Genomic DNA, 25,415 nt, shown 5'->3' on the forward strand with positions numbered 1-25,415 from the left:
AAAGCACATGCCTGCGTGACATTAGTGCAGCCATAAGAGGAATTTATGACTCATGCTGTAATCTTGCATTCAAATCTGTTGCATGATCTGCCTTACTGCTCCTAATATTTTAGGGTTTAAAATGTATTTTTATGTAAAAATTCACATTTTAACTTGTCTGTGTAAAATGTAAAAAAATGGGTCCAGCAGCGAAGCGGTGAAAGGCTTAAAACCCAGAAACAAGGCAAATGCAGAAAAATGTAGCTGAGATCAGTTCAAGGTTATGCTGATATCAACTTGAGATGTGTGGCAAAAATGTATCCACAGTCACTTTTTACTTTACTGTTAGATAATATTATTATTATTATTCAGGATTATTATAAAGACTGCTACACAATAATTCAAAAGGCTGAATTGCTGATGAATCGAAAATGCATGACAAGCTAAACTCAGAAGCAATACACAGATTTCTTTTCATTTACACGCATCTCAGGGAAATCCACAGTGAGATCATTGCGTTCAGCCAACCACATTGAAGCTGTGCTGTCACAGGGGCGGCCTAAAGAGGAAGGAATTCACAGTAATTGAAACTGAAACTATAACCAGCTCTGAGAGCTGAAGCTAACGTCTGCACTCTACGCTAGGCTTTCAAGGTAAGACTTTTTGTTATAAAATCATAAATATTTTCCATTAGGGAAACATTGATCTGAGTATCGTAAGCAATTATGCCTTTTAGGAGAAATTACCGTGATCACAACACAGCATGTTACAAAGCAACTTCATTCATTTGTATCTGTTATTGTAACAACTAGAACACCACATAGGGTTTGTTAAGTCTTGAGCTTCAGATCAGTTTACACATTCCATATTAACTAGACAAGATATAGAACAACCTTCATTCGGGACATGTACACGCCTGGAGTCGTTTTTTGTGGATCATCCATTCGTCTGTCTAAGAGATAATAGGTTCAAATCCACTGCAGTGATGAAAAAGATCAAAGGAGCAGGATGGAAAATGTTACTTGAATTAACAAAATCAGTGAATGTGGTTTTCATTTAGGGAACTCCATTCATTCTAAGGTCGAATGTTCAAACAACATTTGTCAAGTATCTGGTGGGATTATGAAATGTTCTGATGAGAGTTTTCGTATGAATGTTCGTATGAAAATCTATGGCCGGTTTAACAGACTAAATCTGTCCATAGATATCAAAGGACGGCAGAATGTGCAGGCAGGATCTACGTGCGTGAAGGTGCATTTCCGTCCAGCTGTAGGCATAGCCAGGCCTGCTCAGATTGCCAAAGTACTCAAGTCTATGTATAGCCAACACTTTCTTTTTTTAGTTTGAGATGCTAAAACCCTATCAGATTATTGGTTTGCTCTCTGTGGCCCACAGGGGAGATTTTCCTTTACTTCCCCTCCTAGAGATACAACAGGAAATTAGAGGAAACCTCCCCAAAGTGAGGACAGTTGTCATCAGAAAATGTGTCAACATTGGAAGATTTCTACTCCCTACTTGCTCTAATGACAACAAATTTTGTATTTCCCATTACTTTCTGTCATGGTGACAATGGTCACTCGGGGGGGACAACAACAAAAAAAACTTGACACTGGGTCTCACCAGTACCCTCTTTATCCAAAACTGCAGGTACATTTTGAGACTATGTTCCCTGTTATAGGGGAATCCAAAGACCCATGAGGGAAATGGAACATTTTGGATCATCTGAGGATTTTAATTTCTACCTGACTACCCTTTTAAGATTTGTATGAATGTAAAAAAAATATGGCCTACTATGACAAGTCTCTTATGATCTGGTTCCTCTTACAGGAAAGCACCGCACAGTCTGTGAGGATGAGCTATCTAAAGCCACGAATTATTCCTTGGCTGGAGCAGCAGATCACCAGCCAGAAGTATCCAGGTCTCAAATGGACCAACCCGGAGCGGACACTGTTCCAGATACCATGGAAACATGGCCTGAGACAGGATAGATCAGAGGACGATGTGAAAATATTTGAGGTAAGCTACTTGTTTCCTGCCTTACAGGAGGTGGGGGTGCTGTTGTTATCACAGGGTAAATAACATAAAAGGTTTGAGAAAAACTGATGTAGATGATGTCATAGAATAACTGTCCATGTCTGTGTTTGTCACCACCAACATTTTAATTGTCTTCCTACCTTAGAACTACAGGGCTGCTGGAAATTTTTTAGAATAAACCAACATCTTATCTAATTAGCTTTACATAACATTAGAAGTGTACTACAAAATTGCTACTACAGTTAGTCAAAGATTTATGAAAACAGCAAGATTAAGTGCCAGTATTTGTCTGGCAGGAACAAAAAAGATGCTAGACATCCAAAGCCAATACAAACAGTGACCATCAGTGTTGAAATAGTCACAGGCAACTTCAAGCTCCCCCTCCTGTCTCCATAAAACAATGTATATTCTTAGCTGAGCCTAGCATAGATGGTTATATAGGCAGCCAGTAGGCAATACTAAAAGCAGTCATATTGTATCTACGCACCCGTCTATCCTCTGAACCAGTGGTTCTCAACCTGTGTAACCGCACATACTTGTTCTTTGTCATTAAGTCGTCACCCAAGTCTCACCACAATGGAACACGCGGTATCTGTTGGTAGAGGGTGCGTTTGGGGTGCCATTCAAATGAATGGCAATGCAACACACCTCCCACACCAGACTGTATGGTAGGAGCGATTGCGTGGTAAGGTGCTGTACTAGTGTGAACGGGCCCTCAAAAACACTGACAGACACACACAACCAGAGACACAATTTTGCACACACATTCACACTCCCAAAAAATGTTTAATTTTTGTTCTTTTTTTAAGATCTACCCAGTCTCCCTATCATACGAGAACTGGAGTGGATCCTCAACCTGGGGTCCAGTGTGGGCTGCTGTGCTGTGACAGAGCTCCATCTATATGTGCATTGCTTGTACAGCACCCTTGTGTCCCACAGTGGTGCCGGGAGCTTAAATGTGATGTCACTCCAGTCCAGGCATTTCTACAGGGCACGTGAGGGAGCTGTAAGCAATGCATGTATGTATGGAGCTCTGTCTCGCGGCCACAGCCCCATGCCGCCCGTCCTGGGACCAGGTGCAGCCAATTGCCAGGCCAGACTGTCCAGTTGGATTATTATCAAGAGAGTGGACAGGGAGGAAGAAGCAGTCAGTGGTGCAGGAGTACATACAGAGCGTGGAAGACTGTGTGTATGTGTTGCACAAGACACTGAGCTGGAGTCCGGCTGGAGAGGCCGAGAGGGGCTGTGGCATACGTGGTGTGTGGGCGAGTCCAGGAGGGTCTGTGGCACACGAGGTGTGTTTGGAAAGGCCAGGAGGACCATCATCACACAGAGATGTGTAAAGCTGCTGGGTGTCTGGCCATGAGCAGGCTGAGGCTCTAACCCTGAGGTAGGAGAAGATACCGGTGCTGAGCCAAATCTTGGATGTTGCTGGAAGATACATGCTGTTTATGTTTGTTTGCTGAAAAGAAGCAATTTAAATTGTGCTGTTTGGAAGAAAATAAAGTTTTATTTGCTGATACGGCTGGCTAAGGATCCTTAAATACCCTAAACGTTACAATATGTTTCACAGCATTTTTTGAGCTTTGGCAAAGCTAAAAAAAAACCTTGTGTCAATATTTATACTATAAGTGTCCGACATGTGTGTACCCATGAACAATTAGTAGAGTGCCAGCTTTGCATCGATGAAAACAACAATATTGCAATATTGTTGGGCTCCTAGCTGATAACCCAATCAATGAGAAAGTTGAATAAATGCCCAAAAAATTTCTATGAAGAGAACGGTGACATGGTCTCTGAAAGGGCTTCCCCCCACCCCCTTATACTACTTAACTTCCTTCACAGCTCCTTGTCCTCTGAGATTGGCTGTGTCAGCAACTCGGGGGAGTAGTTACAGGCTCAGCAGGCAGGCTTAGAGATTGGCTGCTAGGCCGAGTCAACATCACAGAGGTTCACGTCACAAAAAATATTTTAGTGAATGGTAAATGCTGAAGAGTTAAATAACCTGACAAGTTCTTTTTCGCTCAGAGACTCCATTGGTGAGATATAAAGATACAAAGTATGTATCATGTAAAGGCCCACTGAACACCAATGCAAACATAAATCTTAGGGCCCTTGTTGACAGGCTTGGGCTTGTGTCAATGGGCGAATGCAGCCTGCTTTTGACATCAGTTTGATTTGGAAAGACCTTGATCTGGCCTGCATTTCATCTGCTTCATGCTGATTTTGCATTCCCAAAGATTTGAATGGGAAGGGAAGCAGTTCTGATGTGTACAAAAGCTCATCAAAACAGGCCCTTATTCTTGTTCCCAATGATGGACATATTTTGTGAAAGTTGTGTTCCTGATAGAAAAATAGGCTCGGCAACATTCACAAATGCAAAATAAAGGGGAGAAAACAGGAGAGCCCTTCTAGTTTAGTAGTTATATATTGTATGTGATGCGGTAGTCAATGAAGATTTCAATAAGGCTAGACATACATGAGGAGGTTGCTAGTGATCATGTGGCCGGTAGCTGCAACCTGAATTAGGAGCGTGGAGAATATGACTGTCTCCACATAAATAGATGTGGTCACTTTTGATGCTTGGGGACTCTAGTCCAAGGTCTAGGATGATGATAAGAAGATAGATAATAGGTGCATAAAAACCCAGGGAAGGAAAACTGTTGCAGTGGCATTTCATGTGTGCAAATCATATGTCGTACAATGAAAGTCATGAAGAGTAGAGACTCTCTATCACTAAGCCTTAACAGGTGAAATGCATTATTGGGGAGGTGCTTAGGGGAAGACTGCTACATGGACTAACACATTTCACCTGTCAAGGTGGTTTAGAGAGGCAGTGCTTAGGGGAGGACTGCTTCATGGACTAACACATTTCACCTGTCAAGGTGGTTTAGAGAGGCAGTGCTTAGGGGAGGACAGCTACATGGACTAACACATTTCACCTGTCAAGATGGTTTAGAGAGGTAGTGCTTAGGGGAGGACTGCTTCATGGACTAAAGTTTTTTCACCGGTCAAGGCTTAGTCGTAGATACTCTCTACAACTAAGGCTTGAAAGATGAAATGTGTTAGAGGGGCATTATTTAGGCGGGGGCTGCAACATGGACTCATATGGACTTAATAATGTTTACTCTGAGTGTTGAACTGGAGATGTGATTGTTGTTCTTGTGGAGCACTTACAGAGCAGAGACAGGCTTATATGGTCCGCACCTGGAGTTCCAAGAGCTTTTTGGAATTGGGATTGAGGTTTTAAGTGGTGTAATAATCCTTATCTTGTTAACAGCGAGATCTTATTGTTGGAGTATTGAAGACAAATGAGAAGTAAGGGGCTGACTCCGGCCTCCACTTGAGGGTGCACACACGGCTTTTCCAAATGTAAACATTTGGTTGGCCTGCACTGGAAAAAATTGGAATGTCACAGCTAAAATCTAATTGTTAAAGGCACCACAGGCACTTTACTATGATCCATTTCGTAAAAACCTCCCCCCTCCTTATTTATGCCACATCTTTTTTGATATATAAATGTCACTAGAGGACCTGTGCCTCAATAAATCATTACTACTGGACTATGTACCATATTTTCACTTTTATCTCCTTGTTCCCTAGGCGTGGGCAATTGCCAGTGGTAGTTATGACCCCGAGAAAGATGTAGCTAACCCAGCGGTATGGAAAAGGAATTTTCGCTCTGCTCTTAACCGAAAAAGTGAGATCCGTGTGGTCCAGGATAAAAGCTCAGATTCTAACAACCCACATAAAATCTATGAGTTCAACAGAGGGAACATATCCACTGGTGAGTATAGCTGGAACATATCCATAAAACCTGCTTCCTACTGTAACTATAAGAAGAAATGTATTTTTGTAAATGGAATTTCATGTTGAGCAAACCAAATATCATTCAGTTATGGTTGACATATACTTTAAAGCCCAATGCTCCCAGAGGACCCCTTTCTCCCCTTGAGGCCCCCTACCAGCAGCATGGGTTTATTATCCTGACCTTTTCCTGAGTCTTCTGGCCAGTCAATTGACAAGCTGGGTCCTCTTCCTTCTCAGTCTTCTCCCATTATTGAATGATTGGAAAGTGCTGGACCCATGTGGTTGTTCTGTTGGTGTTTCTCATCCAATAGTAGTTAAGTTATGTGAATATGTGTGATCTGGGTAATGGATAGGCAGCTTTTACAAGCCAAAAAATCTCAACAGTATCCTTGGAAAGACAGTGAGCAGATGTAGAAACTGCAGTGCCAAACCAATGAAAAAAGTCCAGAAACAACTTTATTCCATTAGGGTCAGGGGGACATTCAAGTAGAGTAGCCAGTTTTAAGTGAGAATGGACAAAGTAGATATCGAATTTGAAGCACCACACCAAATAAAACAGTCCAGGTACAACTTTATTCCATTAGGGTCAGCGGGACATTCAAGTAGAGTCCAAAACCCACCTTCCCATCAGGTCTTAATAAGAGAAATCATGTATGTGGACTACAATCCCTGCAGCTTGAAAGTGGTATAGAGTTGTAAAGGGAATATTTCAGGTTCATCAGAAGCTGGTTTGGCAGCCAGTTCTCCAAACAGTGGGCAGTCTTGGATGATGCAGACAAGCAGCACTGACATAATGACCAGGCTAGCTGTACACCTTGAATGCAGGGTTCCATGGTCAGTGTGGGAAGACATGACATCCTGCACTCAGTATTTCCTCAGTCTTCTGGGTTAGGTGACTGGGCTACTGGGCATGATTCAACCAGGAAGAACGAGGACATCTTGTGGCTAAGAAAGGGCTACTGTGGGTGACAGCTCAGGATTGAATGTGAGTATTGAAGCCAGAGCTGTCTTTTTTTTCACTTCCAGGTGGACATTAAAAAAAAAAAAAATGGAGTTGGGCTAATCTATTTTTACTGCTTTTCCCTACTCCTTATATATAATTTTTGTGTAATTACTGTATATCCTAATAAAATAACTTCTATCCTTCTACTAAATATGGACTTATTTTACAACAGGTTGCATGGCACTAGCACCCCTAGATGGTGCTGAAAAGTATAGGGAATTCCTATATTCAGACTTTTATAAATGAAGCACAAACTGTATTGTATAATAAATGTAAATAGAATAAAACAGCGACAATAATGTTACCAATGTTCTGTCACAGGTGATATCACGCCTGAAGATTTGTATTGCGGTGACAGTATCAGTCCATCTTCTCAACTACCTCCATTCAATAGCCCAAGGAGCCAGCCCACTGTGGTTAGTAGATACACATTAGCAATGAAGTCTTTTTGTTCCTCTTACTCATTGATGTGTTACAGCTGAACTCCAAGCATATATAAAAACACAATTTATTACAGTTGTGTGTTCCTGTGAAGACAATTACATTCATTCTTACATACAACTAGCATTAGTATCTAAACCTGTCTATCATATAGATAGGTATCAGCCTCTGCCATCCCTGCACAGCAGCACTCAGATTGGAACAGCAACACAAGGAGCCAATCAGGTTCTGCTGCATGCTTATTCGCTTACAGGGAACTTGCTGACAGGAGGAGAAAAAGCAGACTGAGCAGTACTACTTGTCTGCGTAATAGCTCCTTTGCACATTGTACCATTATATCCCAGAATCCACTGGCTTCTGGAACAAATGGTGGATGGCGCCACAGTATACAATGCAGAAGATGTGTTGTCCGCACACCATTCTGCTTTGGAATGTCATCTTTATTCGTATTCCTTTAACATGACGTAAATGCAACGTTTTGGAGCCTCGCAGGACAAAGTGTCAGCAGTGCTACTGATACAATCAATATGTGGCTACTCCTTCATTGTTCAATCAGCAGGCTGCAGGCAGCTGTGACACCACTGTAACCTTTAGCTCTAACAGAGAAAGTGGGGTCACACCCCTGGCTGTATGAGGTGTATGATTCACAAAGGGGAGAAAAAGAATTACAGTCAGACAGTTTACATCCACTTGTAATAATTGCAAGGAGTTTAGCAAAGTTCGTTGTAGGTAGGCAACCTCGGCACTCCAGCTGTGGTGCAACTACAAATCCTTTCATCCCTCTGCTCCTGGGAGTCATGCCTGTGGCTTTCAGAGTCCTGCAATGCATCATGGGACTTGTAGTTCCACAACCGAGGTTGCCTACCTCTGCTCTAACTTGCTCCTACTCTGGAAAAAGTCACATGCATTCTAGTTATGTTCTTTGTACAGTTCGTTGAGTCTGAGGTTCTGTCTGCTATAATCATATGATCACTTCCATTATAGTGACGCCCAGCCCAGTTCTCCCAACTGCTCCCCCATGTTGTCACTCTGTCACACACTCTACCGGTGGACGTTCAGGCACACATTGCACAGGCTTGTTCCAATGATGTCACCATCAGGAAACCTGGCCTGAAAAATTACATGTAGCAGTTGCTGGAGTTCATGCATGTAGACAGGATGTGGCTGCAAAGAGGCTGCAGTAGATCAGCAGGGTAGATATGCAACAAAGTATGAAAAAAGTAAAAAATATAAATGAACAGAATGAAACATTGATATCACATGATACACAGTGCTAACAATCATTCAGTGAGGGCTTATATCTAGTGTAAAAACAAGGTAGAGCAATATGTGATGACACAGTTGTGTACCTTTGATCCTGATGTTAATCTGTGTGTGTTTTTACAGGACAGAAATCTTTCACAGGACATAAACCAGATGCGGATTTCTAACAACGAAGACGGTAACTTTATTGTTATTGTCTGTTTTCTATTCAGGACACTATACAAGGTCCTGATCATTTGCCACTCTTCTCTGCAGTCAAAGCAATACAGTATAGTCAGAACTGTGACCAGGTTTTGAAGGAGCAACAGCCACTGATGAGGTCATCTCTGTGATCTCTCCTCCAGTCAGAAAACTCAATTTTTTAAAAATCCACAGCACTGCAAAATGTGGAAAAGTCTGACGATCTTGTAGTGCTGCCACATCCTCCTCCGGTCTAAGTGCTGGTGCACAGAGGATTACTAGTACGAAGATTGGGGTACTGTTTAAATATACACTTCAGGCCTGTGTGGACAGATTTTCGTCATGTCAGATGGGTTTTGCACTCCCATACAAGTCTATGGGAATGCAAAACCATCTTGAAGAAAGTCAAATGCAGGTCAGAAGTAGATCAATTGCAGGTCAAATGCACTTGTCAATTAAGTGTCTCAAACCAAAGCCATTGACACAAGCCCAAAGCTGTTCAACATAGGCCTTTAAAGTGACCTGTTACAGTAGGGTTACTTTTAAAGCAGAATTCCAGGCAAAAATGTTCTTAACTTATGCAGTGGGGCTACCCTGGCACTGCAAGGGTTTAGTGCTCGTTTTTGTCTAGGTGCTAAAGAATTGAAAGTTATACTCACCCTATCCTTGGACCAGTCCTTAGAGCATCTCTCCCTCTCCACTGCAGCAGTCTAGGGATCAGTGGCGGAACTACCAGGGTCGCAGAGGTCGCGGCCGGGCCCTGGAGTTCCGCCACTTGGAGGGGGCCCAGGACAGGAGGAAGGGGCCCCTGGTGAGCGCTGATTACCAGGATATTTATTATCCCGGTAACCGCTAATGTCAGTCCCGGGACCTCTTCCTCCTGTCCTGGGCCCTACATGCTTCAGGCTGCTCCCCTCACCTTGTTCCGGGCGCAGCGTGAAGCATCATCCAGCCGGGCAGCAGCCAATGAGTGGGAGCGGTGTAAACCCCGCCCCCTCATCACACAGAACTGCTGCCAGTGCCGAATAGAGCTGCTGCGGACACGAAGGGGGAGACAGGGAGCTGGAAGCATGAAGGAAGGTGACATGGGGTCCGGGAGCGGAAAGCTGGGGACATGAAGGGGTAGATAATGGGGAGCTGGGGACATGAAAGAGGAGAGTGGTTTTTTTTTTTCCTTGTCTAAATTTTGTTTTAAAAAAAAAAAATCTAATTTGTTTCTTCTTGGGGGGGTGGGGGGGGGGCCCTCCATGGATTCTTGCATCGGGGCCCTGAGGTCACTAGTTACGCCACTGCTAGGGATCCTTGAGTTATCAAGTTATAGACATAGTGTAAAGGATGTGAAGACGCCAAGGGACATACCATCGCTGCAGCACAGGAGACAGGGTTCAGGTACTGGAGTGGCAACCAGCTGGTTCCATGGTTGGGGTGAATATAACTTTTTTAGCCCCTAGAGAAAAACTAACACTTAACCCTTGCAACATTTTTGCCCAGAGTTCTTCTTTAATAAAGAGGTTACCTGTAAAAACTGCCCAGATAGCAAGAAATTGAGCTGCAAGTTTGAAAATGACTTGCTAAACTATTGCAGACTTGCCAAGCTTCACAATTTTGTTCCAAAATTACAGCAAGTCTGCATTGCAAGTCTCCAGACCAGCGAGCTTGCAGAGCTCTTGCTAAGACTTGCCCAGCAAATTTGCTACAAATTCAAAAAGTGTCAACTAGAACTTGTGCTGCGAGTGTTCTGCAAGTCTACAACTTGCCAGGAATGTGTGCAGCAAGTTAACAAGAATTACAATTTAACCCTGACACAAGTTTGTGGCAAGTTATCCTTGCTATCTGGGTGATACAGGTCGGCTCAGTAGATCGGGAAGTGAGCGAACATATACCGGCGCTCGTTCACTTCTCGATCCTGTGCCGGCAGAGAGCCGTGACAGGGGAGGGACTGGATTCCCCCCTCCCCGCTCCGATCCTCCAATTAGAAAAGCCCTAACCCTAGTTCTTCTTTAAGAGCATCATGTGCCTGGTGCTAAGCACCCCCTTTGCACTCAGTACTGTTGGCCAGTCAGGCGGGAAGCAGCTGAGGCGGCTCTCTAATTAGGTGGCTGCTCGCTCCACCGTTGTTGTCTCCCACTGACCACAATGTACCCCCTGCCACTATCACCCACTGACCCCAACAGCGGCCCATTTACCAATGCTGCAACATACCCCCATCACACACCCCAAACACCCTTCCCCAAAATCACATTCCCCTAGCCCCCATCACACACCCCAACCAATCCTACTGAGGGTAACAGACCAACAAATAACCATAAAACAAGCACCCAACCCCCCCGCCCCCTGCTAAAATAACCCCTGCTGGCCCAATGGACCGTCGCATATCAGCCTCATTACCTCAGCGAAAGGGTACGGCCCTGGCTATGCCCTAGGCGGCTGCCTAGTTTTCCTAGTGGAAGCACCGGCCCTGCTTGTAGTGACCTATGAGCCGGCAGGAAGCATAACAGGGGCCAAAAGAGGAGCGGCGGGGAGCGGAGAAACGGTGGCTTTTTAATACATGGGCTGCCAGAATGGTTCATATATAAAAAGTTTTTTTTTTACAGGTGAACTCTTGGTTAAAAGTGACCCTGTGGTGACAGAGTCACTTTAAAGGCAAATGTTGAAGGGCAATGGACTTGTGTTAGTTGCTGGTTGGCTACTTTATTTTTCCCTTAAAGGAGAACTATGAGGTGAGTGCTTCTCACTGAGACTGTCACAGGTCGGCTCAGTAGATCGGAAGGTGAGTGAACATATACCGGCGTTCGCTCACCTCTCGATCCTGTCACAGCTCTCTGCCGTTCCCAAGGAGAACTATGGGGAAAAGCCATGACCTCATAGTTCTCTTAACTTTAGCTATAATAAAGCTGTTTTTTGTAACATAGCAACAACACAGGGAAATAAATCCTATCACTATATCATTACATTTGCTATTTGGTAACTTTTTGTGAATAGTATCTGTGGCTCTCATATATGGAAGTTTTTTGAATCGTCTCAGATTTGTAGCGCTGTATAGGAACTGATATTATTCCACTTTTACTATGTGAGCAAATGAAAGGCTTTTTGATTGGTGTCTCTAGTGCAGCACAGACAATATGAAATAAATTTTTCCTCTGCATGTCACAAATAAGGTTCACTGATTTTCTTGCTCCTTCCTAGACTTGTATCTCGCTCCTGAAGATCTGCCAAGCTCGGTGCCAGCATCGGCACAGGACTGGTACAATAACATCTCCTCCCCAGACGTGTTTTTAGCTGGAGCTAGCCCAGTATGCCCTGATATTCCTCCCTATGTACCCTACCAGGATAATACCGGTAAGAAATACAGCATCAAATAAATTCTACATAGGAGATTGTGGACTTTGTCACACACCTGAGTAATTCAAACCGAGGATATGATGTAAAAACTGATCAGCACATCCGGAGATATAGAAAGCTGAAGTTATATGCAATGTTTGATCTTAAAGGTTTAGCTTGTCCTGCCCCACCCACCTTCCCAGTCTCTCCATTAGTCATTTTGGCCACCCATAACGTTAAAGCTGAACTCTGGGAACAAATACGATCATTAAAATATATTCCTTAATAGCCACAAAGGATATAAATGTGCACAAAATGCCTTTGCAAACTCAAATATTATCTTATAAAAGTACCAGTGATATTATCCCTGGTAGTCGTTCAAACCTTTACTCATTCTATCCAGTACAAATGAAAAAAACGTTTGGCTATAGATGCACTTTAAAGATATTCTGTCGTCTCTGTCTCGATGTTCATGCATTGTTTTCTTTCATGCTCATTTCTAATCATTTTTTTTATTAAGGTAATTTTTTCGTTTGTCAGAGCAAATAGTCAAATAGTCTCCAAACATGAGACAAACAATCAGCCCGAGTATGAGCAGAAGTATGAGCAGAAGTGACAATAAGGATAAGAGAATATCTTATATACTGTATATACTAAATCAAACTCACATTAGGCCCCAATAAAATGCTCAGTTTTAGTATGGTAGTAAATAGTGGCATATGGCCTTGCTGATTGCCTACATTTCAGGTCTATCATTAAGCCCTCGTTCACACCTGAACGCTTTGTAGCGTGTTCTACGCTCGACGAACGCTCTACAAAACGCTCAAAAATATAAATCCCATTGTATTCAATGGTCTCGTTCCCACCTTGGCGTATTTCCGCCCGTCCCTAACGCGCTACAAAACGGCCCACGCCTGAAAAGGTACAGGTACTACTTTGGGCCGTTTTGTTGCGCGTTTCCATTGGGATACAGCCAAGTAGCCTTCTTAAACGCGCAACGGTCGTGCGACTTTTTTACCGCGAATCGCGGTAAAAAAAACACGCGACAGACGCGCATATGCAATGCGCCTAGGTGTGAACGAGACCTAAGTGTAGTAAAAGCAGCTCAGGTGACTTCCAAAGCTCCTAGTGTGTGAGACAGTTGAGCCTTTAAGTACCGGGTCGTTAAGATAAAGGGAGACATTATTTGGGACGATTGGGAGCTCTCATATGTGGCAGTGGCGAAGAATCGCCAGCGCCTGAAAAATGTTGACGTTTTTAGTTCAGTGTTTAGTTCCGCATCCATCCTTTCCCTATTAAATAAGAGTTTAAGCTCTCCCACAACCTCTGATAACTGGGGTGCCAATGGAGCATTCCATGAACACATTATACATCTTCTGGCTGCCAGCAGGCAGATGTGTATCCAATCATGCTCATTTTTAATGCATTAAGTATATGACAGGCAAAATAAATAAAAGTTCTTTACCATTTGGTCCTCACTGGGCTCCTTTGAACTGCCAATGCTATTAAAGAAGCAATGCTAAAATGTAGAAATTCCACTTGGTTTACATTAATCAGTTGCAGTTTGAGTCAGCATGCTTCTCAGGCTGGGCACACACCTTACAACCATCGCATGACTTTTGTCTTGCGATGGTTGTAAGGTACTTAAAAAAAACGTACAATCTGCCTATCTTGGAAGGCAGATCGTACTTGCGATGATCGCAAGCCGCGCCGCCCTGAGGCTTCCGATGACCGCAATGCCGAACGGGCAGTGTGCGCTTGCGCACACCGGCCCCTCCGGCTTTTATCGTATGAACATGCTACACACCCGCCGAACATTGTACGATGCTCGGCGGGTTTTCGAACATGTTCGTAAGTTAAAAGTCGTGCGACCTTACAGTAGTAGAGGTCGCACGGCTTCCACACACCTTACGATAATTGTACGATCGTGGGATTTCCCGCGATTATCGTACGATTATCGCAAGGTGTGTGGGGACCTTCACGTGACTTCTGGGTGGGACCAGGGAGAGCAGATGCCAACAATGGGTGTGGCAGGGAATACTGGGCCTCTCCGTTCACACACTCTGCATCTGGTGTTCCCATAAAAGAAGATTATCAGAAATGTGGCAGTCTTTAAGGAAACCTGTCATGTGATTATTATTGTGAATGCAATTCTGATATCCTTCTGGAAATGCTAATTGCTTGAGTTTCATATTGGCCTTTTGGCTTCAATCAGAATCCCAGACATGTGTGCAGAACAAGAGTTATGATTTTACTTTGCTGTCATTTGTTTCATGCTAGTTCCAGGTCAGAAGGAGTTTAGCAATGGCAGTCCACATATTTCCCCAAAGACAGGAAAGAATTCTACAAATGCTACATTGCTGATGTCTATAAGTATAAGCTTTTTGCTGCACAATCAAACCGGATCTACTACAGCTTCTGCTTCACTCTGTACACACAGCAGGGTGTTGGCAGCATTAATATAGTAAAAAAAACAAACATTCTTACAGACATCAGAGGTATGGGTGGATCTTTACAGAGTTTATTCTTGCTTTATTGGAGGTTCCAATATACAGCAACCTTTAAGCAGTGGGGTGGCTTTGTGTACTACAGATGCAAAGCAGAAACCATAGATCTAAGAATTAAGTAGTATTGTAAATACAAAGAAAAATATAAAACATTCAAATGTGATATTTTAAAACATTGTTTATCGATTGCACTTTGAGTGATTCTCATTTCCTGGCTTTACAGGACAAGTTCAGAGTACATCTCAAGAGCAGGTGGTTGCTGTCCAACAAGACCTGCTCAACCAGTTTTTCCGTAACAATATATTTGGTAAGCATGATATCCAAGTGTCTTTTAAGAGTGAATGTGATGTTTCAGGATGAATGCAAGTATTAACAGATGGCTTGTTAATGTTAGTAGGCACCCAGGGTGGAGTGGAGTTTTATGGAGGGAAGTAGAGTCGGATAGGTTAGAGTAGAATGGAGTAAAGTAGAATGGAGTGGCACCAACTTCTAAGCTGAATATTCACACTTCAGTTGGTATTGGTGTGTCAATAGGTGCTTGATTCTGATTGTCTGATGCTCAGGTGAAGTATTTATGGAAAATGGGTATGCCTTTATTATTGTAAAGATGAATATATAATTTTGCATGGGCTAAAATGGTGACATAGTTGATAGGGCTCTGCTTTGTGGATCTTTGGGTTGCAATAATTTTTTATTACTAAGAAGAAAAAGACAACATCAAATTCCAAAAATACATAGAAATGTACTGTATACTGTACATGGATCAATGACGTATCAGTACAAAAAAGATATTGATATTATTATCCCACAGCCATCATGTGCTTGAAGTACAGTTTGGGCTAACATAACTTATTCATAAAAACATTGGGGGGAAATTATCAAAACTGGAGCAAATAGAATCTGGAGCAGTTGCCTATGGCAACCAATCAGCATCTCTCTTCAGTTTGCTCAGGTAAGATTTAAAAATGGGAGAGAGAAGCTGATTGGCTGCAGTGCAAATCTGCTCCAGATTTTGTCTACTGCAGTTTTGATAAATTCCCCCCACTATGGTTTGAATAAACAATCTTCACAAGACTGAACTCTGCAATGCAAGTGACTCAGACATTTAAGAGAATAGGTTAGGGGTGTTTATTATAATAATTGTTGACTCATGATCGCCTTGTCAACTCAACTGTCACCAGCTGATATAGTATACAGAACTGTGCCTGCCACTGATATCATTATCCCTTGCAATGGATCTTGGATCCTTGAGATATACCATGTTAAAGGATAAAGGCATTGTGAAACAAAGTGCATGTATCCTCTTTGCCCCAGCTTCCCTTCCTAAAGTATCCCACCCTCCCCTACCCTAAATGCATACTTACCGCCATGCCATGACCACCACAATGATCACATCCTTCTGGCAAAATCCTCTTTGCGCTGGCTGCACCGGTGCAGTCAATCCCTATAGACATCTATAGCTCTGTCTCCCCAAGGGATAAGTGCATTTATCCTTCTAAATCTGCATGCGCTTCATATTTTTCTACATACGTGATGGAATTTCACTGTTTGCTTGCTTGTGATATATGCAGATTATTTACTTATATGTATGCTGCAGAAATAAAGCCATAATGCCCGTTAGCCGTGCTAATGGTCGATGGATTTGTCTTTTCAGATTCCTGTAGACAGACTGTAAAAGTAGATTGATGTCAGTGAACACACAATAAAATTACCAAATGTTCCTAAAAGAGCACAAAATGAACATATGGTGGCAGAGATTAAAGGCAAGGACAGATTAACACGTTGCGGTTTAATAAAAATCTAAACTAAGTCGTATGAGGGTTGCTTGTAGACATGCGTAGCCTGGATTCTTGATTTTACCCTAAACTGGCCTCTTTTTCAGTTGAATTTTTTTTTTTTTTCAGTTCAGTCAGTTCCCTTTTTTCAGCGTTTCCTGTGCTTTGTTACTCTTTCAGCTTGTTATGTGACCACACGGTGTTACATTTGTTCTTACCATTGTCAAATGGTAAGAACAAATATAAATAAAACACAAAGTATGCCCTGCACTAAAATATCTCTTAGCGCTTGAAGTGATCCTGTCGCGGAAAATTATTATGAAAACCCATGTAACGTGTAAGGGCAGCAAACTTTCACCTTTTCCGCTGTCCAAGTCACTGTCCTGGGCTCCCTGCAGTTCTTGCTGGATCTTCACATGTCATTACGGTATCCTACAGTGCCTTTACGTCAGAGGGAGGAACCACCGACCCTAATGCAAGATCCAATAAAATATGAAGGGGTGTCATGATCTGAAAACAACTTGAGGACCCCAGTACAGTGAATTAATCTACACCAAACTTTTTTTTTTTTCATTAATATTTCTGTAGCGCTTTTCTCCCTGGGAACTCTATCACTTTGTGTTGTTAGATGGCGGGGTAGATGGCGAGGCAGTCATCGTGGGCACACTCAATAAAATATCCAACTAGGCCCAAGTTACCTACCAGCATGTCTTTGGATTGTGGGAGGAAACCCAAGAAAGCACAGAGAGAACATGCAAACTCTGTGCAGACAGGACTTGAACCGAGGACCCTTGTCCTGCAAGCCATAACTCTGCCCACTTAACTACTAAAATATTGAACTCCATAAGCCTAACATTTATCCAAACTCTATATTAAAGTGTATGTAAAGCCAAAAACAAATCAGGCCAATTTAGTGACTCCTAGGACTGCAGCCAATGCAAATGTGCATTCTTCTGTGTATTTTTGCATCCCTGCTGCAGCACAAAGCTGCATTGTGTGCAAGTGGCTGCTCAAGTCATCCTAATACAACCGAAACCTGACAACCATGCTATAGTATGCATAGAAATGCAAGGCAATAATTTGCTTCTAGGTTGTATTTTCACCAAGGATGCTATTAGTAAGGAGTCACTGCGTTTCTATGGAGTGCTCCTCCCATGAATTAAAAACACATTGAGAATTTGTGTCAGCCCGCATCTGATCACTGTGTGTGTCCTGCTATGTGTATTAAAGAGAACCTATACTGTGGGAGGAGTGCCCAAAAAGGCAAGCAGACAACCAGTGCCGGATTTACTCTCTCTGCTGCCCCAAGGCCAGGTTCCTCAATGCACCCCCTGTATGCAGGCCACATACAAGTGATCTTGGCGACATTGCCGAGATCACTTGTACAAAACAAGCGGCGGCTTCCCTGCTGTGCATATAGCCCTGCTTGGCCAAAGCAGGACTAAATGTAGAAAACAACTTCCCGCCCGGCGCCCAGAACTGCATGCCCTGGGCATCGGGAGATAGGAATTGCACACCCCTGCTGCCCCGAGACCGGGCCTCAGTTGGCCTTGTTGCAAATCCGGCCCTGCAGACAACAAAGGACTAGCCACCAGTATTGCCTGTACGAGGTAGGTTCACTGCAGCTGATCTTTTTTTCCATTACTGACTTGCTTACAATTCCTTCGTCAGGATACAGGTATGAGTCTGTGGGCTCAGAAGTGCCTAGGCACACTCACATATCAGGAAATGCACTGCTATTTGTCTGTTCTAGGCAAAAGATAATTTTTTTGGGGTACTGTTTAGGTACATTCCGTTTCACTTCAAAACCTAAATGACATGAAGCCAGCTTCAGGAACATTAGACTGATTGGGAGCTAATGTGTACAGCCTGTGTAGTCTGTGAAGGACTGTGGATTATGATGGTGTTATATGAAAGAGTAAAATAACCACATTTACTTTTCTAACAGAAACAGAGTTTGAAGTAAAGATTTATTACCGGGGAATTCTGGTGAAGAAAAGTTTGGTGAGAAACCCCTGTGGCTTCCACCTCACTTCAAGGCAACAAACAAACCCAGAAAGCTATTTAGAGGAAGTGACTCTGCCATCACCTTCCTTAATCTCTGACTTCAAAGTAGCTGCTGAAATAAACAAACTTCTAGAGAATCTGGAACAAGGAACTCTGGTGGAGGTACATAATGGAGCCATCTGTGCCAAGAGACAGGGGAAATGCAGGAGTTTTTGGAGTATGACAGAAACGCCAACAACGGACCAGCCCAATCCAATAAGCAAAGAGTCCTACTCCGAGCTGTACAAGTTTCAGCAGTTTGTGAAAGGTACATGATGGAATATTTTCCATGCATATTGTTGGTCTAATATGTTGGTGTTTGATTGGTGATTGCAGAGGAAAGGCCACTACTAATATTTCCAAGAAATATAGATTGGTTGTTGAAAGATCAAATGTTTGTGTCTGAGGAATACTAAATAAACACTTCAGCTAAGAATACATGCTTATACATTGTAAAAACAAACCAGGGGTGGATTGGGCTGGAGGTGAGGGGACTGCCCCCTTGGCCAGAACTGAGATTACATTTTTGGACTGGTGGACCTGAGTGGAGATACTTCACCATTCAGACCTTGATCAAGCTGGTGTCCGTAGTCAGTGACTTATAGTGGCCATTATAGTTTGGCTGCCTTGTTCAGACCTGCATTCACAGCATAGCAGAGGCACCTCTTATATCACTAGGTTACACAAAGGAAGCTGATACTGGCACAGTGAAAAGGTGTGTGACAATAAACCAGTTTTTTTAGGAACACCCACTAACCCACGCAGCACCTTGGCACACAGAAATTTGTCACTAACATGAGCCAGTTGGCTGTGTTTGCCTCCGCAGGCCAAAGGTTTCCATTGCTTCCGTTATACAAAGCCAGTGTTGGCATTATCTCAGGGAAATGGCCACCAGTCAGGAAAACTCAACCCAGCTAATCAATTATGGATTGAATACATTGGGCACGGGGTGTCTGCTACAGTCACATAGTGTCTATTGACATGCAAACATCATCTGATCAGGCCCAAACTGGACAGAATGGATCATCTTAATGATGACATATCTAAAATTCCACATTACAATCATTTAGGAAAAATCACTTTTCTAGTTACTCATCTTTTCTTCCCTTCAGAGCTGATTGAGTTCATAGAACAGAAGAGGACAGAATCTCCACAATACGACATCTGGATTTGTCTAGGAGAAATGTGGCCTGATAGTAAACCATGGAAGAAGAAGTTCATTATGGTGCAAGTGAGTCCTTCTGCTGTGAACCCTTGACGTTTTCTGCTGCAAGTTATCAGACATTTGTGTCAATGCTGAAGCTGCTTCTGAAATAACATTTCATACTGTAACTCTGTTTTAGATAGAGAGCCAGAAAAAACTGAGTGGTCCCATTCGAAAGATTTCACTTCTTTTCCTATGCGGTCACCAGTAAAACCAGAGAATGGTTCTAATCCTTCCCCACTATATTTAAACTAACAAAAAAAGTCTGAAATTCCTCCTACCAGTGTAGTATACATCAACATCAGGAGTCTAGAGGCATGTTGGCATGGATTACTATTCACTATGGGGTACTCAAAGGAAAATACACTTCAACGAAGATAGACCGTATACCCAGAGTTGAAAATCAACCCTGGGTTAAATATTTCAGGTATAAGGGCTCATATTGGCCGGTGTTGTTTTCCTATGTTTGACATGTGCTTGGAATGCACGTTAAAAAGGGGACAGCAAAATTTCAGAGAGCCTAAGCATGTCATAAGCAAATAAATAAAACTACATATAAATAATGTTTTTAAATAATGTTTTTAAAAATAAACAAACATATTGTTACCATTTACAATCTGATCGGTTTCCTTAAAGGCATTGTAGAGGCATTTCAATTATTTTTAGATATACTTGTAAAAAGATTAAAATTGATGTAAATATTTTATCACTCTGTGTATATGTTTAAAATATTTCTGGTCATAGTTTAAAACTGTATATGTACATGAGGGTAGCCTTGTTTGCTCATTTTAGATGCAGGTTCTACTTTTGGACTGCTACACAATGGTTGTGATTTAATGCTCCTTCTAACAATACAAGCCTCACTTAAAAGAATGCAGTGTATGTGTAACCAAAACTTTTTTCTTTAGGTCTGAATGGAATGTGGAAGGGTTAGGACCCTCTCTATTTGTCCTGGTGATCATTGCCACAGTAACAGAAAGTTATGGGAAATCCAAAATGTTAGCGTTGTCACTATAACAAGAGTTGTATATCTTTTAATGGGGATACCATAACAAGAGCAATATATCTTTTGATGGGTGCACCTTAACAAGAGTTGCATATCTTGTAATGGGGACATTTACTGCAATAACAACCGTGTAAAAGGAAAATTCACTCCAATTTATAGAGCTTTCCTCTCACTTGCTGTTGCATCAAGAACAGAAAGTGAAGGGAAATCTCCCCAATGGGACACAGCAACAAAAAAAGTAACAGCTCACTAGAAATGCAATACAGATGTTCCTCGCTTACCGACTTACCTGTTTTGCGACCACTCGCACTTACGACGGACCGCCGATCGACCTCCGACCTTGCGCGTCAGCGTCAGTGCGCCGCGTCGCCGGCGGAAGTGGTGTCCTCCGATCTTCACTGCGGGTCCCGGTAAGTATTTCCATTGCTCGATGTACAGTACACTGTTCGGTACTGTACATCGGCAACACTATACAGTACTGTACTAATGCAGTACAGTACTGTATAGAGTTCCTCACTTAACGACCAATCCATTTAACGACCTGGTCGTAGGAACGGAACTTGGTCGTTAAGTGAGGAATACCTGTATACTTACCCTTTAAAGTAGACCTTTACACTCAAAAATCAAATTCTACCAATGTATCCCTCTATGTATGATGATTAATAATAACATAGACAAGTCAGGTGTAAAATGCTGTGATTTTGGAATACTTACACTTGCAGAGCATTCACTTCCTACTTTAAAAGTGCTAATTACTTCAGTTTGCCGACGCAATGCAGGCTGGGATTGTCTTGTCATCAGCAGAACATTGCTGGGAAATGTCATCTGTAATCTCACAAGATCCCAAGGAAAGACATTTTCCTCCCCTGAGATGATATGCATGGTCACATGTCCTAGCCACATGTCTAATCACATGTGCCAGAAATCATGGAAGTAAAAGGAGCGCTAGTAGTCTGCCCTTAGTAAACATGGCCACTGTCAGAAGAGAAATAAGGTATGCAAAAAATACAAAGCCGGCCATTATCTAGAAGTATGTGTTTGTAGATTGTCAATACTAAACATTTCTAAAGGCGTGTTTGTTGTTATTTTAAAGCTATAGGTAAAGGTCGGCTTTAAGGGCCAACGGGCGGGTGAAAAGTAACAATGAAGAGGAAAAGATTTTAAAAGGAGAGATTACAAATTACTGTTCATTGTTTTTTAGGTTACGCCAATATCAATGCAAATGCTGCATGAGCTGAGTTACAGCACCGGAGCCTCATCACTACGTAGCAGCGAGGTCAACCTGCAAATCTCTGACTCACTGTCCTCCTCTCTGCGTAGCACAAATGATCTGCTGAATCTCCTAAAAGAGTTTGAGGAACGGATGGACTGCGTTTAGCAGACAAAGCAGAACTCCTTAGGCCTTTTTAGAACTGGGACTCGGAATCTATATACAGTATGATATGGACCTGAAAGCCTGACCTGCAGTAAAGCATAGCCAAGGAGCCTTCTTTAACTACTGACATAACGCATGTGCCTCAGTGCAATTAGTCCTTCAGCTCACTGCCAAATGTAGATTTTTAAATGTAGATATTTATAGTGTTGTCAAAATAGTACTGAGGGGTTCATTTATAAACAATTGGCAGAGCCATTCACCCTGCGAATCTCTGCGAATATTCATTCTGTGCGAATAGAAGCAAAAACAAACGTTCTTAGTATATTTTCTTTTCAGGTCAAATGTAATGTAATGTAATACTGCATTGTGGCCACTAGATGGAGCTGATAAACATAGGAAACAGGTATTTATTTCCTATGCTTCCCAGCTCCATCTAGTAATCCAGTATTACACTACATCACATTACATGCGACCTGAAATAAAATATATTAAGAACGTTTGTTTTTACCTCTACCATAGAGATTTGCAGTGTGAATGGCTCTGAAAATTGTTTATAAATAAATATCTATATGATATCTAGCAATTATTTTAACTGTGGTCATGGTACATATGTTCTCTGCTGTTTTGCAACTCGAATTATCACCATTGGGAGCAATGGGAGGAGCAGTATTCTAAGCTAATTCATACAGACAAATGGAGCTTTAAGGACTATGGTGAGAGGCTGGAAGAAGCAATTCAATAATCATGAATATAACGAACAATCATGCTAAATTATGCACAGACATTAAAACCCAATTGCGGGCAATCATTTTTTTTTAACCGCTTGAACTCTTGTGCCTCTTTATGGACCTGAGCAATTTTTTTATTTCCACTATGACCCTGTCTGTTTGGTGATAACTTTGTCATCAATTAAGATAATAAAGCAGTCAATTCTTACTTTTTTGGGGGAGAGAGAAGGAACTAGGCTTTCGTCTGGCCTTTAGACAAAAAGATGTTTAAAAAAAAATGTCTGATTTGTGTTAGTTTGTTTTTTTTTAAAGTAGTTTTACTGTAAAGAATACATTTTATTATATAATTTTCCCATTTAAAATGACACTAACATGATGTTTCTGGTACAAAGAATGGAAAGTTATTTGCAGATGAAAAAAAAGAAAGCTTTTTGCACATTTTTCTTTTTTTTTCTACACTGAAAAAAAGTAACTAACTAAAAAAAAATACTAATAATGGTTAAAATTGATTTAAAAATCAGCAGAAAAACAATAGCTGTGGGGAGGGAGGAGGTAATTAGGGATAATTAGGGTTAACTAAGGGTTACTAAGGGGTTAAATAGGAATACATCAAAAAAATTAACAACATGTAAGATTTCTTACTGTTGTCATATGCAGATTAACGGCCACACGCTTGAGCTATATATGAATGAAATAGTAAATACAACGAAGCCATACATTGAGTCATTATATTTACTCAATGACACTTGCAGACTGCCAATGTCACAAGAGTGACTGCCTTTTGATGGCTGCTCTTGTACAAAGTAATTACTGTCTTTCACTTTGACAGCTGATAATAGCGGGGGTGGGTGGAGTGGCGTCAGCGGGGAATGGAGCTGGACGTAAGTGGTGCATCCCCAAAAATTTTTTTAGGATGTTCAATCAGGTTGTGAAATAAAATCGTCCCCCTGCAAGTGCTTAAAATAGAAAGCTGCCTAGGTTGCAATACTGACCTATTCTTCAGTGACACCCTCTGACAGTGCACCGGATTGATGCCCTGCACACACATACAGTGATTCAGAGAGTGGGGCTGAGGTCAGTCCCTGAGTCCCTTGTGCTGCTGCACAAATGATACTTTAACCGCCAGAGGTTCAGTTTCTTATAAATGACCATTTCTGGACGAACCTCTTTTAGTGTTGTGCTGCCATGGTACCATTTACTGTGTAATATGTGCTTTTTGTAAACAAAACTAAATGGAAATGGTCTACTGATTCGCTGTCATGGTTTCTGTTGTCTTCAGTTTCTCCATTTACAAAAATAAATGTTTTACCAAACATTGTGTGTGTATCGTTTACAAACATTGTGCGTGTATGGTGTACAAACATTGTGCGTGTATGGTTTACAAACATTGTGTGTGTATGGTGTACAAACATTGTGCGTGTATAGTGTACAGACATTGTGCGTGTATGGTGTACAGACATTGTGCGTGTATGGTTTACCAACATTCTGTGTGTATGGTTTACCAAACATTGTGCGTGTATGGTGTACAAATATTGTGCGTGTAGGGTTTACAAACATTGTGTGTGTATGGTTTACAAATATTGTGCGTGTAGGGTTTACAGACATTGTGTGTGTATGGTTTACAGACATTGTACGTACATGGTTTACAAATATTGTGTGTGTATGGTTTACAAATATTGTGTGTGTATGATTTACAAACATATACCAATACATGCACTGCACAACAGACCTCAGACCAGCACCAATACATGCATTGCACAACAGACCTCAGATCATCACCAATACATGCATTGCACAACAGACCTCAGACCAGCACCAATACATGCATTGCACAACAGACCTCAGACCAGCACCAATACATGCATTGCACAAATGGACCTGAGCAATTTTTTTATTTCCACTATGACCCTGTCTGTTTGGTGATAACTTTGTCATCAATTAAGATAATAAAGCAGTCAATTCTTACTTTTTTGGGGGAGAGAGAAGGAACTAGGCTTTCGTCTGGCCTTTAGACAAAAAGATGTTTAAAAAAAAATGTCTGATTTGTGTTAGTTTGTTTTTTTTTAAAGTAGTTTTACTGTAAAGAATACATTTTATTATATAATTTTCCCATTTAAAATGACACTAACATGATGTTTCTGGTACAAAGAATGGAAAGTTATTTGCAGATGAAAAAAAAGAAAGCTTTTTGCACATTTTTCTTTTTTTTTCTACACTGAAAAAAAGTAACTAACTAAAAAAAAATACTAATAATGGTTAAAATTGATTTAAAAATCAGCAGAAAAACAATAGCTGTGGGGAGGGAGGAGGTAATTAGGGATAATTAGGGTTAACTAAGGGTTACTAAGGGGTTAAATAGGAATACATCAAAAAAATTAACAACATGTAAGATTTCTTACTGTTGTCATATGCAGATTAACGGCCACACGCTTGAGCTATATATGAATGAAATAGTAAATACAACGAAGCCATACATTGAGTCATTATATTTACTCAATGACACTTGCAGACTGCCAATGTCACAAGAGTGACTGCCTTTTGATGGCTGCTCTTGTACAAAGTAATTACTGTCTTTCACTTTGACAGCTGATAATAGCGGGGGTGGGTGGAGTGGCGTCAGCGGGGAATGGAGCTGGACGTAAGTGGTGCATCCCCAAAAATTTTTTTAGGATGTTCAATCAGGTTGTGAAATAAAATCGTCCCCCTGCAAGTGCTTAAAATAGAAAGCTGCCTAGGTTGCAAT

At 41.8% G+C, this 25,415-nt stretch overlaps 1 protein-coding gene across 1 annotated transcript; it reads left to right on the forward strand.

Moving 5' to 3' along the window:
* Positions 1-489: 489 nt before the first annotated feature.
* On the forward strand, positions 490-21,975 carry LOC108797511 (interferon regulatory factor 3-like). The gene is made up of 10 exons (XM_018569120.1): positions 490-632; positions 1,807-1,995; positions 5,617-5,800; positions 7,148-7,242; positions 8,654-8,708; positions 11,897-12,049; positions 14,762-14,845; positions 18,262-18,627; positions 19,472-19,590; positions 21,771-21,975. The coding sequence occupies exons 2-10, from the start codon at positions 1,831-1,833 to the stop codon at positions 21,945-21,947; spliced, it is 1,398 nt and encodes a 465-aa protein (XP_018424622.1). The 5' UTR covers positions 490-632; positions 1,807-1,830; the 3' UTR covers positions 21,948-21,975.
* The last annotated feature ends 3,440 nt before the right edge of the window (positions 21,976-25,415 follow it).

Source organism: Nanorana parkeri, unplaced genomic scaffold (genome assembly GCF_000935625.1).
Source record: "Nanorana parkeri isolate BGI_ZX_2015 unplaced genomic scaffold, ASM93562v1 scaffold1290, whole genome shotgun sequence".
NCBI lineage: Eukaryota > Metazoa > Chordata > Amphibia > Anura > Dicroglossidae > Nanorana > Nanorana parkeri.

Coding starts and splice junctions, on each gene's coding strand:
- LOC108797511 (XM_018569120.1), top strand. CDS start 1,831: ATGAGCTATCTAAAGCCACGAATTATTCCTTGGCTGGAGCAGCAGATC. Junction 5,801..7,147: donor CAGAGGGAACATATCCACTG/GTGAGTATAGCT, acceptor GTTCTGTCACAG/GTGATATCACGCCTGAAGAT. Junction 8,709..11,896: donor GATTTCTAACAACGAAGACG/GTAACTTTATTG, acceptor GCTCCTTCCTAG/ACTTGTATCTCGCTCCTGAA.